At 37.2% G+C, this 22,801-nt stretch overlaps 1 protein-coding gene, 1 long non-coding RNA gene and 1 pseudogene across 4 annotated transcripts in view; all 3 read left to right on the forward strand.

Annotated features, from left to right (window-relative positions):
- Nucleotides 1-147: 147 nt before the first annotated feature.
- Nucleotides 148-3,455, forward strand: LOC148958413 (uncharacterized; annotated as a pseudogene).
- A 2,862-nt stretch (nucleotides 3,456-6,317) lies between these two features.
- The window catches only part of LOC135685288 (uncharacterized), a 34,609-nt gene continuing 18,125 nt past the window's right edge, over nucleotides 6,318-22,801 (forward strand). For 2 of the 3 annotated variants that reach the window (XM_065201179.2, XM_065201180.2), the window contains exons 1-14: nucleotides 6,318-6,548; nucleotides 10,508-10,580; nucleotides 12,104-12,236; nucleotides 13,690-13,708; nucleotides 14,346-14,547; nucleotides 15,284-15,579; nucleotides 16,468-16,605; nucleotides 17,007-17,123; nucleotides 17,966-18,063; nucleotides 18,834-18,875; nucleotides 19,779-19,844; nucleotides 20,167-20,379; nucleotides 20,498-20,570; nucleotides 21,670-21,702. In XM_065201179.2, coding sequence (XP_065057251.2) covers nucleotides 6,459-6,548; nucleotides 10,508-10,580; nucleotides 12,104-12,236; nucleotides 13,690-13,708; nucleotides 14,346-14,547; nucleotides 15,284-15,579; nucleotides 16,468-16,605; nucleotides 17,007-17,123; nucleotides 17,966-18,063; nucleotides 18,834-18,875; nucleotides 19,779-19,844; nucleotides 20,167-20,379; nucleotides 20,498-20,570; nucleotides 21,670-21,702 — 1,593 coding nt within the window. In that variant the 5' untranslated portion in view covers nucleotides 6,318-6,458. The remainder of the gene's footprint in view (nucleotides 6,549-10,507; nucleotides 10,581-12,103; nucleotides 12,237-13,689; nucleotides 13,709-14,345; nucleotides 14,548-15,283; nucleotides 15,580-16,467; nucleotides 16,606-17,006; nucleotides 17,124-17,965; nucleotides 18,064-18,833; nucleotides 18,876-19,778; nucleotides 19,845-20,166; nucleotides 20,380-20,497; nucleotides 20,571-21,669; nucleotides 21,703-22,801) is intronic. The other variant, XM_065201181.2, reaches the window with a different exon arrangement.
- LOC148958414 (uncharacterized) lies at nucleotides 6,556-9,001 on the forward strand. The gene is made up of 2 exons (XR_016144634.1): nucleotides 6,556-7,449; nucleotides 8,699-9,001. It is a non-coding gene; the product is annotated as an uncharacterized LOC148958414 (long non-coding RNA).

The following is a 22,801-nucleotide window of genomic DNA, read 5'->3' on the forward strand; positions in this document are numbered from 1 at the left end:
AGAAGTGTTTTCAGTGCAGAAATATATTCAATACAAAAAAACGTATTCGAAGCAAAAAGGCATTAAATGCCAAAAATGTGCTCAATGCTTAAAAAAACGTAGCTATTCAATGCAAAAGAGCTGTTCAGTTTAGAAAATATGTTCATTATGAAGAGACTGGGGAGAGTGCATCTTTCCCATGTGCTTCGTTTTTTATTAGACAACCCGCTCGAGTCACAAGACGGCACAAGTGAGAACACAAAAATGGCTGATAAAGATTATATAACCAACAAGGCTGCTGATCTGCTGGAGGAGGCATCACAACTTCTCAGAAGTAGGACGAGGATAAACTTCTGTATCAGAGCCGCCACCAAGAAGTAGGCGTAGCCCAAGATCGCCACTGAACACTCAAAATGACAACAGCAGATCAAGTAGGCAGCCCGAAAGACAAACAATCCAGACAACACTTTATCAGGCAAGAAATATGGTAGAAAAAGTTCAGCAGCTGGTTTATTCAGAAGGATAAACAGAAATGAAGGACTGAGGGCAGCCTCAGCTTCCCCATCAGGTCTTGATAGAGACAGGACTGTAGGATACACACATCAAAGAAAAAGTAAACCATTTCCGTTTGTCATGCTCAAATGTTTTCAGGAGGACGGCGTGGAAGAGTTTTATGACAGTTTCACCTTAAAATCAGATTCGATCATTGCAAATAGAATGTTGGTCGTTTATGCAGATGACAGTGAAAGTACAATCAGGAAGGTTATCACACAAGCATTGGTGAATACATTCCAATTGTTGGGGGAAGAAGATTATGAATTTGTCAAAGTGCGTCAAAAGAAAATGTTGACTGTTCAACTTGGTCCTGGGGCAGAATTCAATTATCGTGCACTTTAAAAAGTTGCTGAGCAAGGTCAAACATGTTGAAGTCAAAGAGGGCTATGAGTATATATACAGAAATTATGATCCAATAGTCCTCTCTGGTCTTGATCAAGATGACAAAGAATTATTAAGACCAGCCTTTGAATTTGATGCTGCTAAAAAGAAAGAAGGCCCCGTTTTTCCAAAACTGGAAGACAGCATTGTTCCCCGTTGCTCCTAAGGTAGAAGCTAGTGTTGTGTCAAAAAAGGTGTCACATACCACTGATAAAATTGAAGAAATCATCTGTGAAATTGAAACCAAAGGTCTAATGAATACTGTATTCTCAGGTTATTACTAGCTTCTAGAAAAGACTGATAAAGGGAAGACAGTAGGATGTGATTGATCTGACTGATGCTGTTGATGGATAAACCAACTACATCTATGTAGAAAGACAAAACATCCTCACAACGACCTTTTATGAATTTCAAGCAATTAATGATTTCAGACAGACATTTGAAGTCGACTTTATGGGGGAAATGGCAAAGGGCTCTGGTGGTCCGAGAAAGGAATGGACCCAACTCATCAATGTCAAAATAAAGGAGAAATATTCTGATCACGGGCTCCAGGCTATGCTGGAAACTGATTACTACTTTTTTGGAGTTATGATTGGGTATTGCATTACTGCAGAATGGCCAGCTTCCTAGGTTCATGCCAAATTATCTCATTGAAAATATTTTGGTATTTCCCAGTACGAATAGTTGTCATAGGCCCCGATTTTCATCTATCCCTTTTAAAAAATGTGATAAAACAGTGTTTGCAAGATTGTTTGTGCTGCATTTCAAGAATATAATTTTTCTCGACTTTCCGTCGATGCAGCCATTGTATCACGAACTTTCATCTAATTAAAGAATGATGTCCGTTTAAATGCCACAATGAATTTAGCCAAAGAGCTTTATATGTCCTCCGTAACACTAAGTCACCCCACCTCAGAGCTGCATTTCGAGGATCCACCCTGTTAATGCTGCTTCGTACTCTTCTTCACTGCACATGCATCTCCACTGATTTTAGATATGGCTCTCCAGTAGTCGAACCATGCCTAGAAATAAAATCGAAAATGATTTCATCGAGCCTATCATCAGAAATATCGCTGAACTGCTGTAGATGGGTCAATCCATATTCTTCAACTCTGCGGGATATCGTCCACCTAGATACTCCAAGCATTAATGCAGTTTTGCTCCAGGAAAAATTCATACCATGCAATTCCTCCAAGGTTTCTGTTGGTATTGACAAACGAGGTCGACCAACATGTCTTACACGTTTTCCTGGAATTCTCAGCGCATGGAAAGTGTTAAATTTTGATGACAAATTTAAATGTAAATCTTCGAGATCTTTTCTAAGCATGTTGAGCACATGTTCTAGATCTGAGCATAATATTCCATCATTCACACTTACCGGCGTATTATTGATAAAAAGAAATCGCTGAATTGAGCAATACAGATTTGAACTGAATACAGTTTTTCGGATGCATTTTGTTGTATTGATTACATGTTTTACATTAAACTTCCTTTAAATGAAAAATTTTACAATTGAAATAAGGATTAAATCGGAAATTTGCTTGAATAGAACTTTTATTGAATATTGCTACAAATGGGCAGCCATACTTGAAATGATTCCTATGTCTATGTGAGGAGTTTTACGGCGATGGTAGTCTTCATAGTTTTAGATATAAATGAAGTTGCGATTTGTCCCCCATTAACGGAATAGGATACATTTAGGCTAGTCTGCAGGAAGAAGGAAATACACCGGAGGAATCGAAGTGCGAAAGGAGTTTGTCAAGCAAAGGAACGTTTTAGGGTACAAATGTTGCGATGCTTCATCTAGAGGTGTAAAGGATGGGCACGAATTTTGCAGGCTTAGGAATTGATTGCTGAAATCGAGATGGCCCATGATCATCACAATTTGCATTGGACGCAACGATTGATACAGTGAGGTTTTCTTTGCCAGACGCAGTGATAGAGGAAAGTTCATTGTGATTTTTTAAGGGAGGAAATGGCTGAAATGGTTGTGCATTGCTGATGGTTTTGGATTGCTGATGGTTATGGATTGCTGATGGTTTTGGATTGCTGATGGTTTTGGATTGCTTATGGTTTTGGATTGCTGATTGTCTTGGATGGCTGATGGTTTTGGATAGCTAATGGTTTTGGATGGCTGATGGTTTTGGATGGCTGATGGTTTTGGATTGCTTATGGTTTTGGATTGCTGATTGTCTTGGATGGCTGATGGTTTTGGATAGCTAATGGTTTTGGATGGCTGATGGTTTTGGATGGCTGATGGTTTTGGATTGCTGATGGTTTTGGATTGCTTATGGTTTTGGAATGCTGATGGTTTTGGATTGCTGATGGTTTTGGAATGCTGATGGTTTTTTATTGCTGATGGTTTTGGATTGCTGATGGTTTTGGAATGCTGATGGTTTTTGATTGCTGATGGTTTTGGATGGCTGATGGTTTTGGATTGCTGATGGTTTTGGATTGCTTATGGTTTTGGATTGCTGATGGTTTTGGATTGCTGATGGTTTTGGATTGCTTATGGTTTTGGAATGCTGATGGTTTTGGATTGCTGATGGTTTTGGAATGCTGATGGTTTTTTATTGCTGATGGTTTTGGATTGCTGATGGTTTTGGAATGCTGATGGTTTTTGATTGCTGATGGTTTTGGATTGCTGATGGTTTTGGAATGCTGATGGTTTTTTATTACTGATGGTTTTGGAATGCTGATGGTTTTTTATTACTGATGGTTTTGGATTGCTGATGGTTTTGGATTGCTGATGGTTTTGGAATGCTGATGGTCTTGGATTGCTGATGGTTTTGGACGGCTGATGGTTTTGGATTGCTGATGGTTTTGGATTGCTGATGGTTTTGGATTGCTTATGGTTTTGGAATGCTGATTGTCTTGGATGGCTGATGGTTTTGGACGGCTGATGGTTTTGGATTGCTGATGGTTTTGGAATGCTGATGTTCTTGGATTGCTGATGGTTTTTGATTGCTGATGGTTTTTGATTGCTGATGGTTTTGGATTGTTGATGGTTTTGGATTGCTAATGAATTAGGAGCTTAAGTTGCGATCGAGGACAAAGAAAGCTCTGATGATGCAACTAATGATGATGATGATGATGATGATGATGATGATGATGATGATGATGATGATGATGATGATGATGATGATGATGATGATGATGATGATGATGATGATGATGATAATGATAATGATGATGATGATGCCCAGTAGTTGAAACGGAAAAATTATTATTTTCGCTCTAAAATCATCTTACCTACGCTTCTAGACACAGGATAAAGATCAACGTAATCTTAAGAACAATCTTTTGTACTGTTAAAAACCATAACAAACCAAAAGGCTATGACATGATAGTCCAGGTCACTCTATAAATCAAATCTTCGTATAAGAGATGGACTATAAAGCAAGAATATTATTGCATATTGAGTATTAAATAAAAAATATATCTGATCCAGCTTTAAACATGATCAAATGAATCAAAATGTTTATTGCATTCACATTCTACCAAGATCACATCATATTTTTCAAAAACCAATTTTTCAAAAAAGCATTGCTTATAAGAATCTAAACCCTAAATTTTAATTATATGCTCATTGTATAAGAACCCAAAAAGGCTTAATTGAAATGATTAAGACCACTTTTGTCATCGGCAATATGTTTTTAACAGGCAGGTTTGATAAAAGTGCATGACAGAGTGTCTTTCCGAACACCCAATCTCACAATTTCGTGGTTATGTAATGATGGTTATAATGCTAGCAAGGCTAATTCTTGAACAAAAAAGACTTGGCTTCAAGGGTGTTGCTAACTCAAAAAGGCTGGGGTTAACATGAATGAGGGTTTGTTGCAGCTAAGCCTTTCAGACCTCCGAAGAACAGGGTAAACCCCCCTTTAAGCCCTTCAATTTATTCTAAGCCTATCAGACAGTGTTTCTATCTTTGCAGTATTCATCGCAGAGGAAACTATTGCAAAAAGATCAATTGAAACAAAACCTACACTCTATATCTATCTGCTAGGGAGAAAATATGATTTAAATGTCATGAGGAATTAATTGAAAGTTCGATTTAATTTACGAAACATCTTTACTGTTTGCAACAATTTTATTTAGTATTGTGTGTTTATTGCTATCAGTATTTGCAAGTTAATATTTTGTTCCAGCCTTTAAGATGTTTGCAAAAGGGTGAAGTCAAACCTTTGGGGGTCAAGAAGAAAAAGAAATCTTCTATTACCAAATATCACCTCTTGTTTATGCCAACTTAGCAAGCCATTTGGCCGTTAACTCGTGCACGAAATATTAATTGGTAGATTCAATTGCCAGTTCGATCTTTCCGGCATTTGGTAGGATGGAGTGGCTTAATGAGTGTATTCGTCTTCTGAAGAAGAAACTATAACAACGTCACAGTAATTGCTGATAATGTTAAGATGCAAGGAAATATTAAACATATTTTTTCTTGTATCATTTTTGGAACTATCAAGATCTTGGTGCTATAGCTCTAAATTTCGATCGTCTTCTAGCAAAAATTCATCTTACAACTTCTAATGAAACTTGCTGTAGCTAAAGAAATTTTGCAGCAGTGCCACCATTTTGTTACGGATGGAGCAAAACTTTTGGGAGCAGGAGTGTGTACAGTGTATGACACACGCTAATGAAGATTCGATCCCAGTCCTCTTTGCAAATCTGGAGTGGTTCGGCTCCAGGCTTCTTTGCTAAAGAATTCATATTCCTTTCTTGTTCCCAAGCCCCTTCAAATGAGAACAGGAGGTACACAGAGATTTTGGGAAATGCAAGGTATGCAGAACAGATTACTAAAGAGAAGACTCGAGTCTCTATATTCTACAAGAACTAGATGGCCATCTTAGAAACACGATTTGCACTAATCTATCAAATTTGATATAAAGAATTTTTGTTTACAAAAACTCCAGAAACTCAATGGTCGCCATGGAAGTAGCATCTATGGACGTTCAAAGCGAATTGAACTTCCTTTTCAAAAGCGCACCTATTTCGGCACAAATTAGAAAACGAATATATTGACATGATTATCCTCATTGAACTTCTCATCTTCAAAAGAAACACCACTATAAAAGATCACAAGGCTGTAAACTGTTTTTCTCTATTTCAAAGACAAGACAACTTTGAAATTTGAACACGTTAGTCTTGTGTAATACAGTATTAAGTCAAGTTGTGCCTTTGTGACTAGGTTAAGCAATTGCCTGCACATGCAAACAAGAAGTTAGATTTCATCTGTTTCCTTTAGTGGAGTTGCATTCCAGCTTCACTGTGTCTCAATCAATTGTTATGTTACCTCTTGCTTCAATTATTATATGTTACATTTTTAATCATATGAATTTACAGGTCTGTCAAAATTTCTGTCATCTGTGGCAACCAACCCTGTTTACTTCCTGGAATGAGTCCTGGAGATAATAAGGTTGTTTGAGCGAGGCAACCCCCGGAAATTCATTGTTTTGGTTCATCCCGCCACCGACTACAAACGAGACTACACGAGAGCGCTAAAGTTTCTCATAAAAAGCAATCTGCAATATTTTCTCGACATGACGGAATTGTGCAGAAAGGGCAACGCCAGGGAAAATGAAGCATTTGAAATTCCAGTTCGAGCTTCTGATGGACAGTATTTGAGCGCTGTAAGTATGACAGCAAATTCTCGAATCCATTCAATGCCTAGGCCTTACCTATCTATCCATATCAGGTTTGGTTGTTCTCTTTTCAGGGATTTTAATTTAAGATGTTTATGGTCACGTCCTTTCAATCTTTCCTTTTAACAAATCCCGTCCCCGATCTTGTGAGAAGTCCCAACACCAAACAACATCACATACATACAGGCAGTGAACAATCATAGCCTTGCCTCAGGTATTTGTTCCATTGCCCCCTTGGTTACAGTAATACTATTTACAGCTGGGACTCTATTTATTCACAATTTACCATTTCTAGTGAAATTAGCTTGCTACAAAATAGTGGGTCAGTAGATGGAAATATGCATCTTAAATTGCTAACTTATTACTACTGCCTGTGAACTCTGATTGAATGATAGAAAATAAAGATCATCAGTGAAACAACAAAATTTATATCAAGCAAAATGAAGAAAGCCCTCAGATTCTCAAGAAACCCTTTGAAGGAATTTGGCTTCCACTAATCAACAATCCTGTGGTATCTAGGAAAAGTCTAGGTTGGCATGCTTGGCAGAGTTGGCTTGCTTTTGAACCACATAAAAAAACAAAACTTTCTGAAGACCTGACATTGAGATTTGAATTTGTTTCTTTTTAGAGCAGAAAGGGTAAGGCGTAAGCGGTTGAAAAACTTTAAATTCAGTTTTGGTAGTCAGAACTTAAAGAATTATCCTAAAACATTGAACAGTCCACAGGTCTTTTTGGGAATAAATAGCACAAGTGTGGCATTTCCCACCCAGTGGCATGCTACCAATGAGATTACAGGGGGGGGGGGGGAAATCAAATTCTAGGGATGGTTGGAGAATGCATTTTAGTAGATGCAACATAACTTTCTTCAGATTGGGACATAATCTCTCAGGCCAGGGGCGGCGTGGGGTGGTATTAAAGGTATTAGTCTAATACCTTTTTATTTTCAAAGGAAGGCGACTTATGGTCTCTGAGATTGCAGGAAATTTATTTTGCTTTTTGTACGCTGCCACTTTTTCACAACAATTTTATCGATGCGACCAGCTCTATTCATATAGCCAAGCTATATTTGCTTTTCTGTTCGTTGAATGAAAGCTTTCCTAATCGTCATTGAAATCTTTGAAAAGTGTAATCAATGCCGTAATCAGCAGCCCTGGCCATGGTATTAGCCTCCAAAAACTAATACACTGCCCCCAAATTTCTTTTGTCTGTTGTGGTCTGCATGACATGAATTTCTCTTGTTGAGCCATGGTCGAAGAATGGGTGAACAGCAGTAAGGTATTAGTTTTTCATTTCTAATACTACGAGGGCCACTGTCAGTGGAAGGGACGGTGGGAAGAGCCCCAGCTCTATTCTATAAGGCCTCAGCTTATAGAAAAAATATTTCTGGAAATTAACTTTATGAATTTACAAAATGTAGCTGTACTTTTGCTAGCAATGCCTTTGGATGGATAATTTGATTGACAAAATTTAGACACTGAATATAAAGAGCAACAGTCATGAAATAATTTGTTTAAGCTAAAGGCAGTTGTAAAAGTTGTTTTGTATGAACTGTATGTTTTGTAAAACTTTGATTCTATATGACCGTAGAGTCACAGGCAACATTCTCACATTATTTCTCTCGGTTTCTCAAATCAAATGATACATCTTACTTTTTTTTGCTGCATTACTCTAAAGTAAATCGCTTGCTTTATCGTAATAGAATCTCATTCGCGGGCCAAAAGCCTCATGGTATTAGAATTAATGGGCTAATACCTTGGGGCTCCATTTCTGGGCAGCAAACCGCTGTATCAAAACACGATTTCGCTCGAGTAATTTGCCGCAGCCATAATTCATTTGTATTTCGTAGGACCGATCCTTCACCCAAAACTAGTAGGATGAACTACATTACCACAGGGTCATCAGTGTCTGGGGGAGACAACGGGGGCCAGTGCCTTCAAATAATTTTGTAAGATATGGTATTGCCAAAAGCTATTTTAAACCATCATATCGAAAAGGTCATTTTGCCCACCTTCTTAAATAAGAACATATAAGCTCCACCCCTGTTAAATAGTTTCAGGACCTTGCGGAGGGACCTTCTTATGTCTTAATTTCGGAGGCTAATACCAATACTTTTCTACTCCCAGCCGCCCCTGTCTCAGGCCTTTTCATTTGATGCTAGTGATCACTCGCAATCAGTTCATCACTCACGCAACCCAACCACGTGGGCGTTTGATCGCCCGCACAAAATGGTAAATTGTGAGGAATAAATGTTTCATCAATTAACACCTTTCTTGTCAACTTTTGTGACCTAAGCAAGTGGCATAGACGATACAAAGCTGGCATATCAAAACACAGTGAAATATTTTTAAGTAGGCCGAACAGAAAAATGCATCTCAATGGAAAAATGCATTTGAAAACAGGGCTTGCACCACCGATTCTAATGTGAGGGGGGGGGGGGGGGGGGCAGAAAACGGGTGTTACCTAATTAATATCTAAAAGGAGGATTTATTACTTAAAACAAAAGCGGCAAGGGCCCTGGAAAATTAATTCTGGTACCAATGTTTAGGAATACTATTTACCTAGGTGCTGTGAACTTCATAATTCCTGGAAACATCGTCTGGGCAGTTAAAGTGTTAGGTTTGGTACAAAATTTTGCTATCCCCCGGTAATATAAACGTAGTAACATTATATACATTTATATGACCTTTGTCATGTACATTAAAATTAAGCACATTGACATTAGATACAGTATTTAAACTAGTACCTTATGACAGGATCATACAGCATTATTTATGAAAATTACAGGACACCTTTAGCATTTGTTAATTGTTTTTATCATTTTAGAGCAATTGCTTGCACATAAGAAATCATGTGAGCGCTGGGCCACTTGCATGGGCTATTTCTGACACAAAGGCCTGATCTCTCTGCTTTTTCTTCCTAGCATTTCTTATCATTTCAGTAAATTAAAACCCCTCACACCCTCCAAATAATTTTATGTAATAGTGCCTAATCAGGACATTTACCGCCAAGCCCAAAATTATAGGCTGGTTCCTCAAAACACCCTGCACCTCTTACCTGGGGACTCCCCTGGTTTCTACTTTATGCAAAATCATCTAAATTCAACATGAGATCTTGAGAAGGTATTTGATGATCAGTGTCGAGCGCATCAAATTTCAAAGTGATATCATCCTGAAATAGCTGCATCTCCTTAGGACAATGGATGCCTGATGATATGATAATGATATTTCCTACTCAACTAAGTTGAACTTACACCAAATCTTCATCATTATTGCTTATTGTTTATGGGCTTTAGAATTATACACTTGCCCCATTTCCGACGTGTGGAGAGCTCCTTTGTGACTCCTTTACCAGGCGCACATCCAGACTATTGCAACTGTTGCTCCAGCATAAGGCAGATTCAGTAGATTTTGGGATTCAGGAGCCAAAGTGTGTTTTTTCCAAAAAATCTTCTTTTCTTTTATTAAGGTTTTTCCCTGTGTGTTTTAGCAGTTGCCAGCTCCCTTCTTCAGGTTACCTTTCAAGATAATATGGCATGGGCAAAATCTGTGACACCTTTTTGCAATCCTGTATGGTAATTGTTCAACACCTTGCTACTGAAGTCAACATAACTGCCTTTAACTTTGGGGACTCTGAATTCATACTGCTTTAGAAACATTTGAAACATATCTTCAAACTTATTAAGGCTGTTGAATTTTAAAGAAATTTTCTCCAAGCTCTTCCCAAAGGTTTCATAAACATCTGTTTAAGGTTTTTTCATTTTGAAATTTTTATAGCTTTCAAAAATGCTGCGGCTATAGTTAAGAATTTCCTGGCTTTGTGACCAGCTTTATTATACAGTCAGTAATAATAATAATGATGTATCAATATTGCAACAGTGCTGTATATTTGAAGCTTTTGAGGAATCTAAGGTTGTACGAGTTTTTTTTTAATTGTTTGCTTGTTTACAGCTCCACCCAAAGTACCTTCATACAAACTCCACAAGTCATACATGGCCATTCAGTGCTGTTGCTGAACTAATTGGTATGTGGACCAGACCTCATTAATCTGTGCAAGGGCGCGAGCTGCGCTCGCAGGCACAAAGTCTCATTCTCAGGAATTTCTGCAGGCACATTTCTAAATTTATTTTTATTTACCTTTGTTGTATTAGAGTCATGCTTTTTCAAACATCTTTCTTGGTATTGAAATTGAATGGTCAAATAGAATATAAAAGGTAGTAGTTGCAAGTCTTTATTACCAAAATGACAGAAGGTCCTTACTCTAAAGGTGCCATTTGATTCTCGAAATCAAGTTGGCTGTTTGTCTCTTTTCCTCTATTATATCTTGGTGGAAGAGATTATTTGCAATTATTGTATCATTTTCTTCAGAGAATTATGTTATGACTTGTTAATCGCATTCGTGCATAGTAGGCTGAAGAAAGGACACTTCCTTTAAGTTAAAGTCTTCAAGCTTTTGAATCTGGTAGCTATCGATTTCTGAAATTTCATGCTGCACCTCCAAATAATTCATCAAAAACAAAAATTTTCGACAATTTGTGACAACCAAACAAGCCTCTATTTCTTCAATTTTTGGAGTAAAAGCATTTTCATATTAAAATAATCAAATCTTACAAGCATGATAAACTCGAGGCTAAAAAACGGAGTATCCTTATAAGATACTTTTTATAATAAGATATTTCAACGAAAGTAATTGAGAATAGCATCTTTCTTCGAAATGAGAAAAACCCAGTGTAATGTCGAAATTCTTGCAACTGTTGCCAAGGAAGCGAAAGCAAAATCCTAAAATTTACAGACCTTAAAAGAAGATATTCCAACTAAAACTGCTCCATTTAAAGTAAAGCGTTTAAGCTTTCCAAAAGCCTTTGATGAAATTGTGAAGATATCTCCATTTGATGAAATCGAATCGATAACAGCGATAGGGCTACTTGACAACCTAAAACAACCCATACATAAAACCTGGATCATTCCCTTCTTATGTATACAATATAACGTTAGTAGCATTTATTATGTTATCTGTTCAGTTTTACATGTAGTTACATGTAGTTCATGATGATATTGATATGGTATCTGCTTTTGACAAAGGCAAGTTGGTGTAACAGAATTTAGCATAACATCGACTTTCGATTTATCAGTATCTGACTATAAATTGCACCCTACTTTACTTGGAGGCACATTTTTACTCGGCTTTGCGCTCGCAGGCACAAAATATTATTAATGAGCCCTGATGTGGACATTTCACCTGTTAAATTCATTTAAAGGTTACTCCTGATATGAAGGAAATATACTTATTTCAAGAAATGTGAGCACAAGACAGCATTTGAGCCACTTATTCTGGAAGTAGACCAGGGTCACAATGAAGAAAGTGGTGTTTGTTCACCTTATTAACAATAAATTTGTATGAAGTCAATAATTTCACGACTGGTGAACCTATCTAGGGAGTTTATCAGGTGCTTTCTACATCAAACCATTTGGTGGAAATGAGCAGCTTAGGATTTCTCTTATTTCAGTTAAATTGTTTTGAAAACTTTCCATTATCCTTCTCTACAGATAATGCTTATGACCCTGATGTGAATGCCAGTCAGCTGATTATTGATGTTAAAATGTTAAAAGGCCAAACGTTGCTTGTGTTTACTGACAATGGAACTGGAATGTCACCAAGTCATTTATATAAAATGGTCAGGTAAGCAGAAATCACTTTTTTTTTCTTGTCCAAAGTGTTTGGAGTTTGATAGAAAATCATGAGAAAATTTTCAAGAAATCATCATCAGCTTACAGACAGGCCAGAAATTATGTCTTGTCATTAAAGTTTTTATTATGTTGCTTTTTTCAATCTTGGCCTACCTATGTACCCTTAAACTTGATTTTGGTTCTAATTTGACTTTACCGAGCCCTAATTTATTAAAATAGGGGTTTACTGAATCAGTATTTCTAGACTCTGGTCGGAACCGGATTTATCATCTCTTTATAGTATCGGGCCATAATATCCGGCCATTACCGGATTTTTCTTTAATAAGAAAGTTTTGATATGCTTTGCAAGGGAATGTAAAGTGAGAAGAGCAAAGAAAATAATTCTATGAATATACCATCTAGTTTTCCTGTTTCCTGATGACAAGCACTTTCAATTTAAATCTATTTTCAAGGGGCTTGTTTCTTCAAATCTATTTTCAAGGGGTTGTTTCTTCAAATCTATTTTCAAGGGGTTGTTTCTTCAAATCTATTTTCAAGGGGCTGGGGCTTGTTTACTTTCTCAAAAATAAGCCAAGGCTTATTTTTTGTTTGAAATGAAATTTTTTGGCCTATTTTCTAGCTGGCTTATTTTCAAGGTGTTTTCTGATAAGACACTACCCACTTTATGCTATCTGTGTTGATACTATCCATTGATAAACAAGACCCTCTAAAGCCCAACACGGCACTTCTTAACATAGTTAATATAGGTTAAACACTGTGTGATTTACATAGCAAATTGGTGTTTCATCGCGTACAGTGGATCTGGGGTGAGCCTTGGTTAAGATTTGGTGCTCCTTAGTATATCAACTGTTATAGCTGCAGATCTTGAGGAGTAAATCAATATTCCATGCATACCACGCAAAGAAAGTCATTTCCTTTAGTGGCAGCAGCTCAAAATTAGCTTCCCCACATTGCCAAGCTAGCCCAACAATATTTGTCTACTCCAGAATCTAGTGTTTATTCACAGCATTTTTTTGGAGGCTGGAAATATCTTTGAGGACAAAAGATTGAAACTTCTTATAAGGAATGACAAGAAGTTTATTTTTTCGCATCATAAGCTTGGACGCCTTAAACTTTTAAAATTTACGTTGAAGTTTGTTCTATACTTTTAATTATTGTTTTCGTTGTATTTACTCTGTTATAACTGCTTTATCTATGAATTTCCTTTATCCCAATTAAAATTCTGGAAAATCCGGCAACTGGCCCGATTTTGGTAACAAATCCAGCTGGAACCGGATTTTCAAAAAAACAAGGATCCGGGGCAGGATTACCCGGCCTACCAGATATCCGGATAACCCGGCCTACTGGATAACTTAAATGTCAACCCCCCCCCTCATTATTGCACTTAAGCTACAATGGCCTTTTTACTATGAATTGCTCTTATTTTTTTTCCGTTTTTACCACAGCTTTGGATTCTCAGAAAAGGTGGGTCGTTTAGATTTTGCAAAAGCAGATAGTAAAAAGCCTAAGAACATCAGAAAATTTGATTTCTGATTTATGGATTATTTCTCTAGCTGGGAAATTTTTCAATTTGGCTAAATATTATTTGTGTTATGTTTACCAATATAGTTGATGGAGAGTCGCAAAAAATGGTATTATATCCCTAGGCCGAGTTCATGTTTCCAAGGTTTAATTCAGCTATTGAAATTTTAAGTTAACAACATTATCAGTTTTTTCACCTTAGCTTTTATAGTTTCATTCTATCACATCAGATCGATCTTCCTTCTTTTGATGTTCCTATTAAATTGGAACCAAGTGCATGATCCAGGATTTAATGCAATGAATGTCGGTTGCAAACTGCCTAGGCTCAATGGTCTTGCTTATACTCATTGATCCATTTGGAAGAACTTGGAAACCTATTGTCAAATTTCAAATGCACTGGCACTGAGTGGAAGTTAGCATTTCAATATGTTTGACAGAAACACTCTTCCTTACGTTTGCTAATTTTTATATTCCACTCAACCAGAGATTAAGAAAACAAATATTGTCATGATTGTAATCACTGATTGCCCTCTACCATGTTTTCCCTACACTGACATATGTCGATATCATATAACTGTAGATTGCTTCTGGTGACCATTTGCTAGTAGGACAATATGGAAATGGTTTCAAATCAGGATCCATGCGACTTGGCAAGGATGCTCTTGTCTTCACGAAGAGAGATAACCGTTGCAGTTTAGCATTTCTATCTCAAACTTATTTGGAGAAGATAAACTCCAAGACAATAATTGTGCCCTTGGCCACATGGGATACAAAAAAGTTCAGTATCCTTCACTTTCGTTTGTGATGCATGGTGAAATACCTTAAATATTATTGCTTTATTGTGAATGATTTGTCTTATTGACACAGTTTGATTGATTCCTAATGACTGATTTGATTTCAATATGAATGAATCATAATGATTTATTCATATTGATAGATTCATAGCGATTGATTCACATTGATTGATTTTTGTTTGATTGATTCATAGTGATTGATTCACATTTATTGATTGTATTTGATTGATTCATAGTGTTAGATTCATAGTGGTACCTCAACATTGTGTAGTGACTGATTCATGGTAATTGATAAACATTTATTCGTAGTAATTGATTTCTATTGGTTTTTTCATGCTGATCGATTCTTAGTGATTGACTCGTAGTGATTGATTTCCATTGATTGATTCATTTTTTTTTTTTTTTTTTTGATTGATTGATTGATTCATTGTTTGGTTCATTCTGATTGGTTCATAGTGATTGACTCGTGGTGGTTGATTTGAATGATAGTGGTTGATTAATCCCTAGTTATTGACAGTTAGACATTGATATGTGCTGATTGATTCGTAGTGTTTGAGGGAACATTGATTGCTCAATTAATCAGGTCTGTCATAATTGTGGTTAGTGCGAAATTGTATTTGGCTTGGCTGAAACCATGAAATTTAGATAAGCAATGTTTCGCAAATATGAGGACTGAGAGTCAAGTATATTTTTGCATATAGTTTAGCTCCTTAAATATTTGCAGCTTTGTTAGAAGCAGATAACGGGGGAAGAAAGTCGTTGAGGCAGATACTAGAACATTCAGTGATTTCGACAATCGCTGACCTGAAGGAGGAATTCAAACAGATCCCGGGATCTTCAGGAACGCGTATCATTATCTATAATCTAAGGCGATATTCTGGAGGCATCAAATATGAACTTGATTTCACAACTGATAGCAATGATATACGAATTCCAGACGATTTGTCGGACACTGACGAGGCTCGTTACAAAAGGGAGCAAAGACAAGACCACATTCCGGCTTCGGATTATTCGCTAAGGGTACGGATCGATATATACTTTTAAAACTTTAATTATCAAACTACGTTCAACATAGCATTCTTTCTGGAGTTTCGGCCAGCTTTTTTAAAATTCAAAGCTGTTCACGCCATATTCTATTCTTTTCTCTTCTTGTTTTTTGGTCAGCAGTTTCTGATGCTTTATGATCCAAGCATCAATTCTAGTTATTTGATTACAAGTTCTTCTGTTAGCTGTTATATCATTCCATTTAAGGGGTTGCAACTGACAAGTCCATATTTTGGCGCCTTCTAGGACATATATCGTGCTTTCTTAAGTAAAAATATGCCTGATTCCTTTCAACATGATTTATTTTGTACTTTTTTCTGCTTGATGTATTAGCCTCCCAGTCGACAGTAAAGCGGTCCCCTTTATCCTCTTCTTGCTTTATCTTTCTTTTCCTGAAAGATCTCTACGCTTTCATTCTACCAATTTATAACTGAAGATTTTAGTATTTAAACAAGTCAGGTACTGTATTATGGCATTTGATAATTTATTCCATTTCACCAAAGCAGTGCAATTTTTGTTTTTTAGCTGCTGGTAGCAGATCTTAATTTTTCAGCCTTTTTATTTTACAGGAATGTCTTTAAGAAGAAAGCCCGGTGAAACCATTTCTAGTGTGTCTGGTGTTTCAAGGGCTTTCTTGCGATCGCGCCTCCGCTAGGGTACACGGATGCATTTCGTTAGTTGTTACTTGCATTTTGATTGGGCAGCAATGAATGCGCATTGCCCTTGCCTATATTTCTGTAGCATTTGAGCTTGAAATCAAACAAGTGGTTTTCTGGCAACAATATAACTAGAACCCAATAAAAAATTAATTGGTTAACTCCATTTCTGCAGCTTATGTGGTTGTAATTGTTTGATTTTCGCTAGGCGTATTGTTCCATTTTGTACTTGAAGCCAAGAATGCAAATAATTCTTCGAGGGAAGAAAGTGAAAACGACAGTCATTGCAAAGAGTCTTGCGAAGACTGAGGTGGATCTTTACAAGCCAAGCACACCATCCGGATATGTATCCTTTCACAATGCTTGATTCAACATAATTGATACATGTTGCGATGTCTGGCTGTCCACTCATTTGTAAATCCGCGCAAACCAAATACTTGGTTCAGATATTTTCAGATTTTGGCATTTCGTATCGAATTAGTGTGTCTAATGGGTATTCCATGAACGTCAACTAGAATTATCACTTACATACAACCCATCAAGGGGAAATCCGAATAGCAACACTTGGGATGCATTGCAATTCGATATAACTGTATTGCCAAAGTCAACTGCCTGCATATGATCTCAATCACGGTGACTATTTTGTTCTATCGAAAGATTTCGAAAACTTATTTCATTCTATTCTTTCTCGATATTCTTAGTTGTATATGGTGATTTTCGCTGGATATTTTCCTTCACAAATAACAGGCAAAACCAGTAAAAATAACATTTGGCTTCAGTCAGAACAAAAATCATTATGGAATAATGATGTACCACAGAAACAGATTAATAAAGCCGTATGTGAGGGTTGGGTATCAATTGAAGGTATGTTTTAAACATTCAGGTACAAGTTGAAAGTTTTCGGGTACTTCGGCAGCGAGGGTAACTCTGCAATTAGGATACTTCTTCAGCTAGGCAACCACCCACACTTCATGAAACGTATATGTAAAACAGGAAAGTTATGGTATTGATTTTGTAGTCTTGTTGTAAAATGCCTCGTGTCCTTTACTCTGCTTCTGATTCGTGGTCTAGTAGGATTCACCAGTTTACTTGCTGTCTAAATCATTATGGATATTAATACATTGAAACTTCAAGCGGCATCAGATCCACTCTGTGTAATGCTCTTTTTTCATTCGTGTCCTTTTTATCCATGAAATATATTCCCAATGAATGTTGAGTTTCTTGACCCTATTTGAACAATGAATGTGTCTTGACCCATAGAGTGAACCGCATGGCTCTCGCATACAGGGGCGTAACTAGGCCAATAAGTTTGCTGGAAGCTCTGTGCAGTTTCATGTCAGTGGTTTCCACTTGAGAATTTACCTTCGCGTTTTGGTTTTTTTGTGAATTGACAATTAATATTTCGCAATGTTTCATTTCATGAAAATCTCATCTTGAGTTTCGCTCGTCTCATGGTACGAGTCTTGAGCCAATTGGACTTGCTGCACAAATCAAGATAAATCGATAACATTGATGTCTTTCAACTTTGAATCTATAATGCTTGTGTAAAATGCTGAATCTTGACAGAAGGGTTTGCTTGATTAAGTATATTGTCCGATTATTTTTTGGCGATTCAGACTGGGCTAAACAGCAAGAGCCGTTACAAATTTTTCTGGTATTACGATTTCAAGATTTGGCTGCGCTAACATGTATTATCTCCTTTGCAGCCAAATTCCCTAGGTGTTGGAGTTATTGGTGTAATTGAATGCGATTTTCTGCAGCCAACTCATAACAAGCAAGACTTCGACCAATCTAAAGCTTTCAGGTAATCGTCATGACATAAATCATCCGAAAAATCACACGTTATAACAAAATGTCCCCATTGGTAAAAATTGCTCACCTTAATGGGAGGTCTCAACATTTTTTTAATCCAATTGCTAACCATTTGTAGGTAATGACATACGGTGTTCAGGAGCATCGACTACAATCCCGGACAAAGTTGTTGAGACAAAATTTTCTTTTTTACGTTGCCCCTGTAAATTCAAATCTCCTCTTTCCCCTGAATCAATACAAGTGTGCGTTTATGTCTCGATTTTTCTTTGAGAAAGACACCCACACCCGCTGCTTCGGAGTACACTGTACAGACAGAAACCCTTTATTTTTGCCCATCGCTTCTAGCGACGCCCCTGCGTCTGGCGATACCCCTGCGTCTGGCGATACCCCTGCCTCTGGCGATGCCCCTGCGTCTGGCGATACCCCTGTCTATGGCGATACCCCTGCCTCTGGCGATGCCCCTGCGTCTGGCGATACCCCTGTCTCTGGCAATACCCCTGCGTCTGGTGATACCCCTGCCTCTAGCGACGCCCCTGCGTCTGGCGATATCCCTGTATCTGGCGATGCCCCTGCGTCTGGCGATACCCCTGCCCCTGGCGATACCCCTGCCTCTGGCGATGCCCCTGCGTCTGGCGATACCCCTGTCTCTGGTGATGCCCCTACCTCTGCTTCCTCTGATTTAACCAAATCTCTCTGCATTCAGAATTTCTCATCCCTTTCATGGCTTTCCATCCGCTTTTACTCTTCTCTTTCGTTTTGTAGAGCGTGCATGGCTGGTCTGGGAAGAAAATTGAACGAATACTGGTAAGTGTTGCCTGTTTCACGCGTTTTCTCACTCAAACCCATTTCGTCATGTTCTTTTCTCTTCCTTGAAAATATAACCACTTTATTTTTCAATGCTTGATCCTCCCATCCATTCCTGCTTGGTCACTGTTATACTTAACTTTTCACTCCTAATTTTTGTTAAATAAGCTTAAAATCCAGTGTTTCGCTTTTGGCAAAATACTATTTCATGTCGATTTGGTTTTATGTTTGGTTTTTTCAAGACCCACAATCTTTGAAGAGAATACTTAAGAGGACTCTGGTAGTATTTCGAGCGAATTTATCAAGACTTGATTAGGTGCTATTTGATTTCATGAGATGATTTAAATAGTGATATTATGATTCAAGTGATGCAAGAAATATAGTAGGTTTTCTCTCGGTACGTTTGAATACGCTGACAAGGGTCATGGCATTGGCAAGGGGAGGTCCTTATACTTGATTGTTGAAATGAAGTGATTGTGTATTGAAACATCAAAACACCGAACAACAAAACACAAAACATAAACTGAATTGAAAAACGAAACCGAAGAGCAATTATTTATTAGATTGTAAATGGACAATTTGAAAATAGAAAAATTTTATGTTTAGGCACAACAGATAAATAATAAACAAACGAGAGTGTCGACTAAATTTCGATGGAAAGATTGGATAAAGATAAATAAGAAGACACCCTACCTCAAGCCTATTCTGTAACCTCAAGCCCAGATAAGGGTGGGCATAACTGCCCACTAAATTAGCTGCCGTACGACAGAAGAGCATGCGTGTTGCTAGATTTTCCACCAATGATGTTTCTCAATAATGTTTCTCTACCAATCAGATTTGATTATTTGGCTTTTTCAATGCGTAAATTATATTGATATAATCAATTCTTATTGTTGTATTAAGGCAAGAGAAAAAAGGATCGAACAAGCAGGCAACGAGCTCGCAGCAACTTGTTGAGGAGAACGAAGTGTGAGTTTGAATAACACTCATCCTATAATGCTTTAAGTATCCATAATATCCGCCTGTAGAGATCCAGAAACCACTAAAAACTTGAATACTTAATGTTTGCGAAAGACTGTAGTACCGCGTAAATCAAAGTTATCTTTAGCATTTTAGGAGGGTTTTTTATTCCCCTTCAAGAACTGTTTTCGTTGTCATCGTGTTGTCGTTAATTCCCTATTTATTAATTTATTTATTTATTTATTCATTCATTTATTTATTTATTTGTTTATGTATTTATTTATTTATTTATCAATAGAAAGCTCAATGTTTACAATTTTTTCATTGGCAGGCTACTTCCAGACCAAAAGTGGGTTCAGTGCGATAACATGAACTGTTTAAAATGGAGAATACTACCTGACAATACCAACCTCGACTCACTGCCGGACAAGTGGTATTGCAAAGATCATCCCCTGGAGGAATGGAGGTCTTGTGACATTCCAGAAAAGCTAGAAGACAAGGAAGAGACGATCACACCTTATAAGAAAGAAGTTACCAAGCAGATGTAATCATTTTTTCTTCGTTGCATTATTTCTGAAGTCAATTCGTTTTTCTATACTGATTTAGTTGTTGTGTATTCAGCAAGGTTATGGATATACGAGGTGTCATATTTTTGCTTTTAGGAAAAAGGAGCAGCAACAAAAACGGAAGCAGACCGAAAACAGCTCGAAATTGGCGACCGAGCTGCAACAGATGGTATGAAGCGCAACGCTGATCTTTGAAATTGATTCCATCTTTTTCTCGAGCATCGTGCGCCCACTTTTGATATAAACAAACAAAAATCCATCATATCCAAGTAAAAATCTCAATGCAGTCTTCCTTAGTGAGTCCACCTTGGCAATAATGACGTACTTGCCCCTCCTCTCTTACGCCATCACTATGAGTTTTCTACTTCTTGCCAAATGGTTGGGTCATGAATTCAATAGTTCTGATGTACAGACCTCCTACCTAAAGCAATTCTGATTTACAGACCTCCTCCTGAAGAATTCTGCTTCGATTTTTCTTTTAAATAATGTTATGGTTATTGTTGTGTTCTGCAATTGATTTATTTAGAATTTTTCTAGTTTTTGTAATGTAGCAGAATTTGAATTAATTCAAAGTCAAATAAAATCAAAACTGGTCTCTCGTCTCTTAAACAATGAAGACCATTATCACCTCACAACTGCATGAGGTCAGACCAAAGTTAGAGCAAAGTGATCTTTGCCAACATCTACAAGGCATTTAATCGTTTCTATCACGACAGTTTTCCTTCTATTCTTCCTATTTATTGCCCCGTCAACTCGATAGTCTCAGATTTCTTCAATTGCTAAACCAACACCTCAATAACACCTCCTATGGTCTTGATTTTTTACTCTATCTTTTTTCATAGCTGAAATCAACGAACTTGATCTCACCTTCTTCTCTTTTTGGCTTCTCTGTCCTTTCCCTTTTGTAGCCTTTCTATATAGGCCTGACAAATCAGTTCGGTCGTGGGTGAACTCTCCCTCTTTTGAAAGATTGCGAATGCCTTTTGATCTACATTTTCAGTTCGGGTTGTTTCGATGATTTATGAAACAAAGAATTTACGAATGATAGCTGTGTTTCACCAGATCCATGTTACTTGAAGTGATGCATCGAATTTCGTTAGCTGCAATTTTATGTCAGTTTACATATCCATCAGTTTAGATATTCAATCGCCTAAAAGATGCTTAGTATGTTTTGTCCATTCTGATTTTATTGGCATCAACAGTTGTAAATATAGCGCATTTCTTCCATTGATACGTCATTCCAAGAGGTGATGTTTGTTATTTTTCAGGTGGAGAAAAAAGAACAGGAGCTTGAAGAGGAGGTATTTGAATGATTATTTGGAGTTGTTGATGACTTTGCGATTGGTGTCGGCCAATTAGATGCTAAATTTTGTTTAGCAGTGTAGGCTTCTCCTGGTTTCCTATTTGGAAATTCGTTTTAATTTTATTACAACCTTCAGGTCAGGTTCTGCAAAAACCAGCATTAGCATTGGATTGTTATTTGTACGTTGCTTGAAAAAATGAGATGGTCGCTTCACAAACTGATTCTAGAAACATTGGAGTGACATATCTTTTGGAAACGGATTAGCTCAAGCTTTTTTATTCAGGTTAATAAGGAAAAACTTCTTCTGATTGCCCCAACAAAAAAAGAAAAACTTTTGAGCTACACATACATCGCAAGTTATACAATGATTGAAAATTTATATAATATAAGCTACAAAAATTTAAAGACAGGAGATGCAGATCATTTTTGGCAGTGCAGAATTACAAACTGGCTTTGAAAAAAGTAAACATTTTGGAAACTACTATAAAAAGTCGAAAATACTAGTCAGAGTATAAAAAGTTAGAATAGCGACTGGGAATCCTGAGCCACGTGAGCGCATGACTGTAAAAGTAGGCCAGTCAATACAACTTTCCCATTTGAAATATGCTTAATGGAATCCACGAATGAGGACGCTGTCTACACAATAGTGATTGTTTAAAAGTTAGTTGAAAACAGCACAAAGGTTGAAAGTCGAGAAACATTTTGTAACATCCTGTTTAGCCTGGCTTTGAAATCACGGGAAAGTGTTACCGGTCGATGATAAACTGGGCTCTGCAGTAGACCTAACTTTGTTTCAGCCGATAGACTTGACCAAAATTTATGCTGAAAAAGCATTCTCTGTAAAGCCATTTTCCGGAATAGCCTTTTCTAGTTGATCAGGATCCGAGTTGAGTTTGACTGTTTGACAATTTCAAAGTCATATAAAGATTCGTTATAATAATGATAATAATTTTTTTTAAACATCTCATTTTCATTGAATACATTTTAAATTTACAATTATACGACTCGCTTTTACAGGCATCATATAATTGGCTTATCTGCATTACAACATTTAAAAGTCAATTAGTTCGGGGCTTAGCCATGGTTTGTTTCGACGA

Source organism: Rhopilema esculentum, chromosome 15 (assembly GCF_057945365.1).
Source record: "Rhopilema esculentum isolate cy_ngs chromosome 15, ASM5794536v1, whole genome shotgun sequence".
In the NCBI taxonomy this organism is placed as follows: Eukaryota; Metazoa; Cnidaria; class Scyphozoa; order Rhizostomeae; family Rhizostomatidae; genus Rhopilema; species Rhopilema esculentum.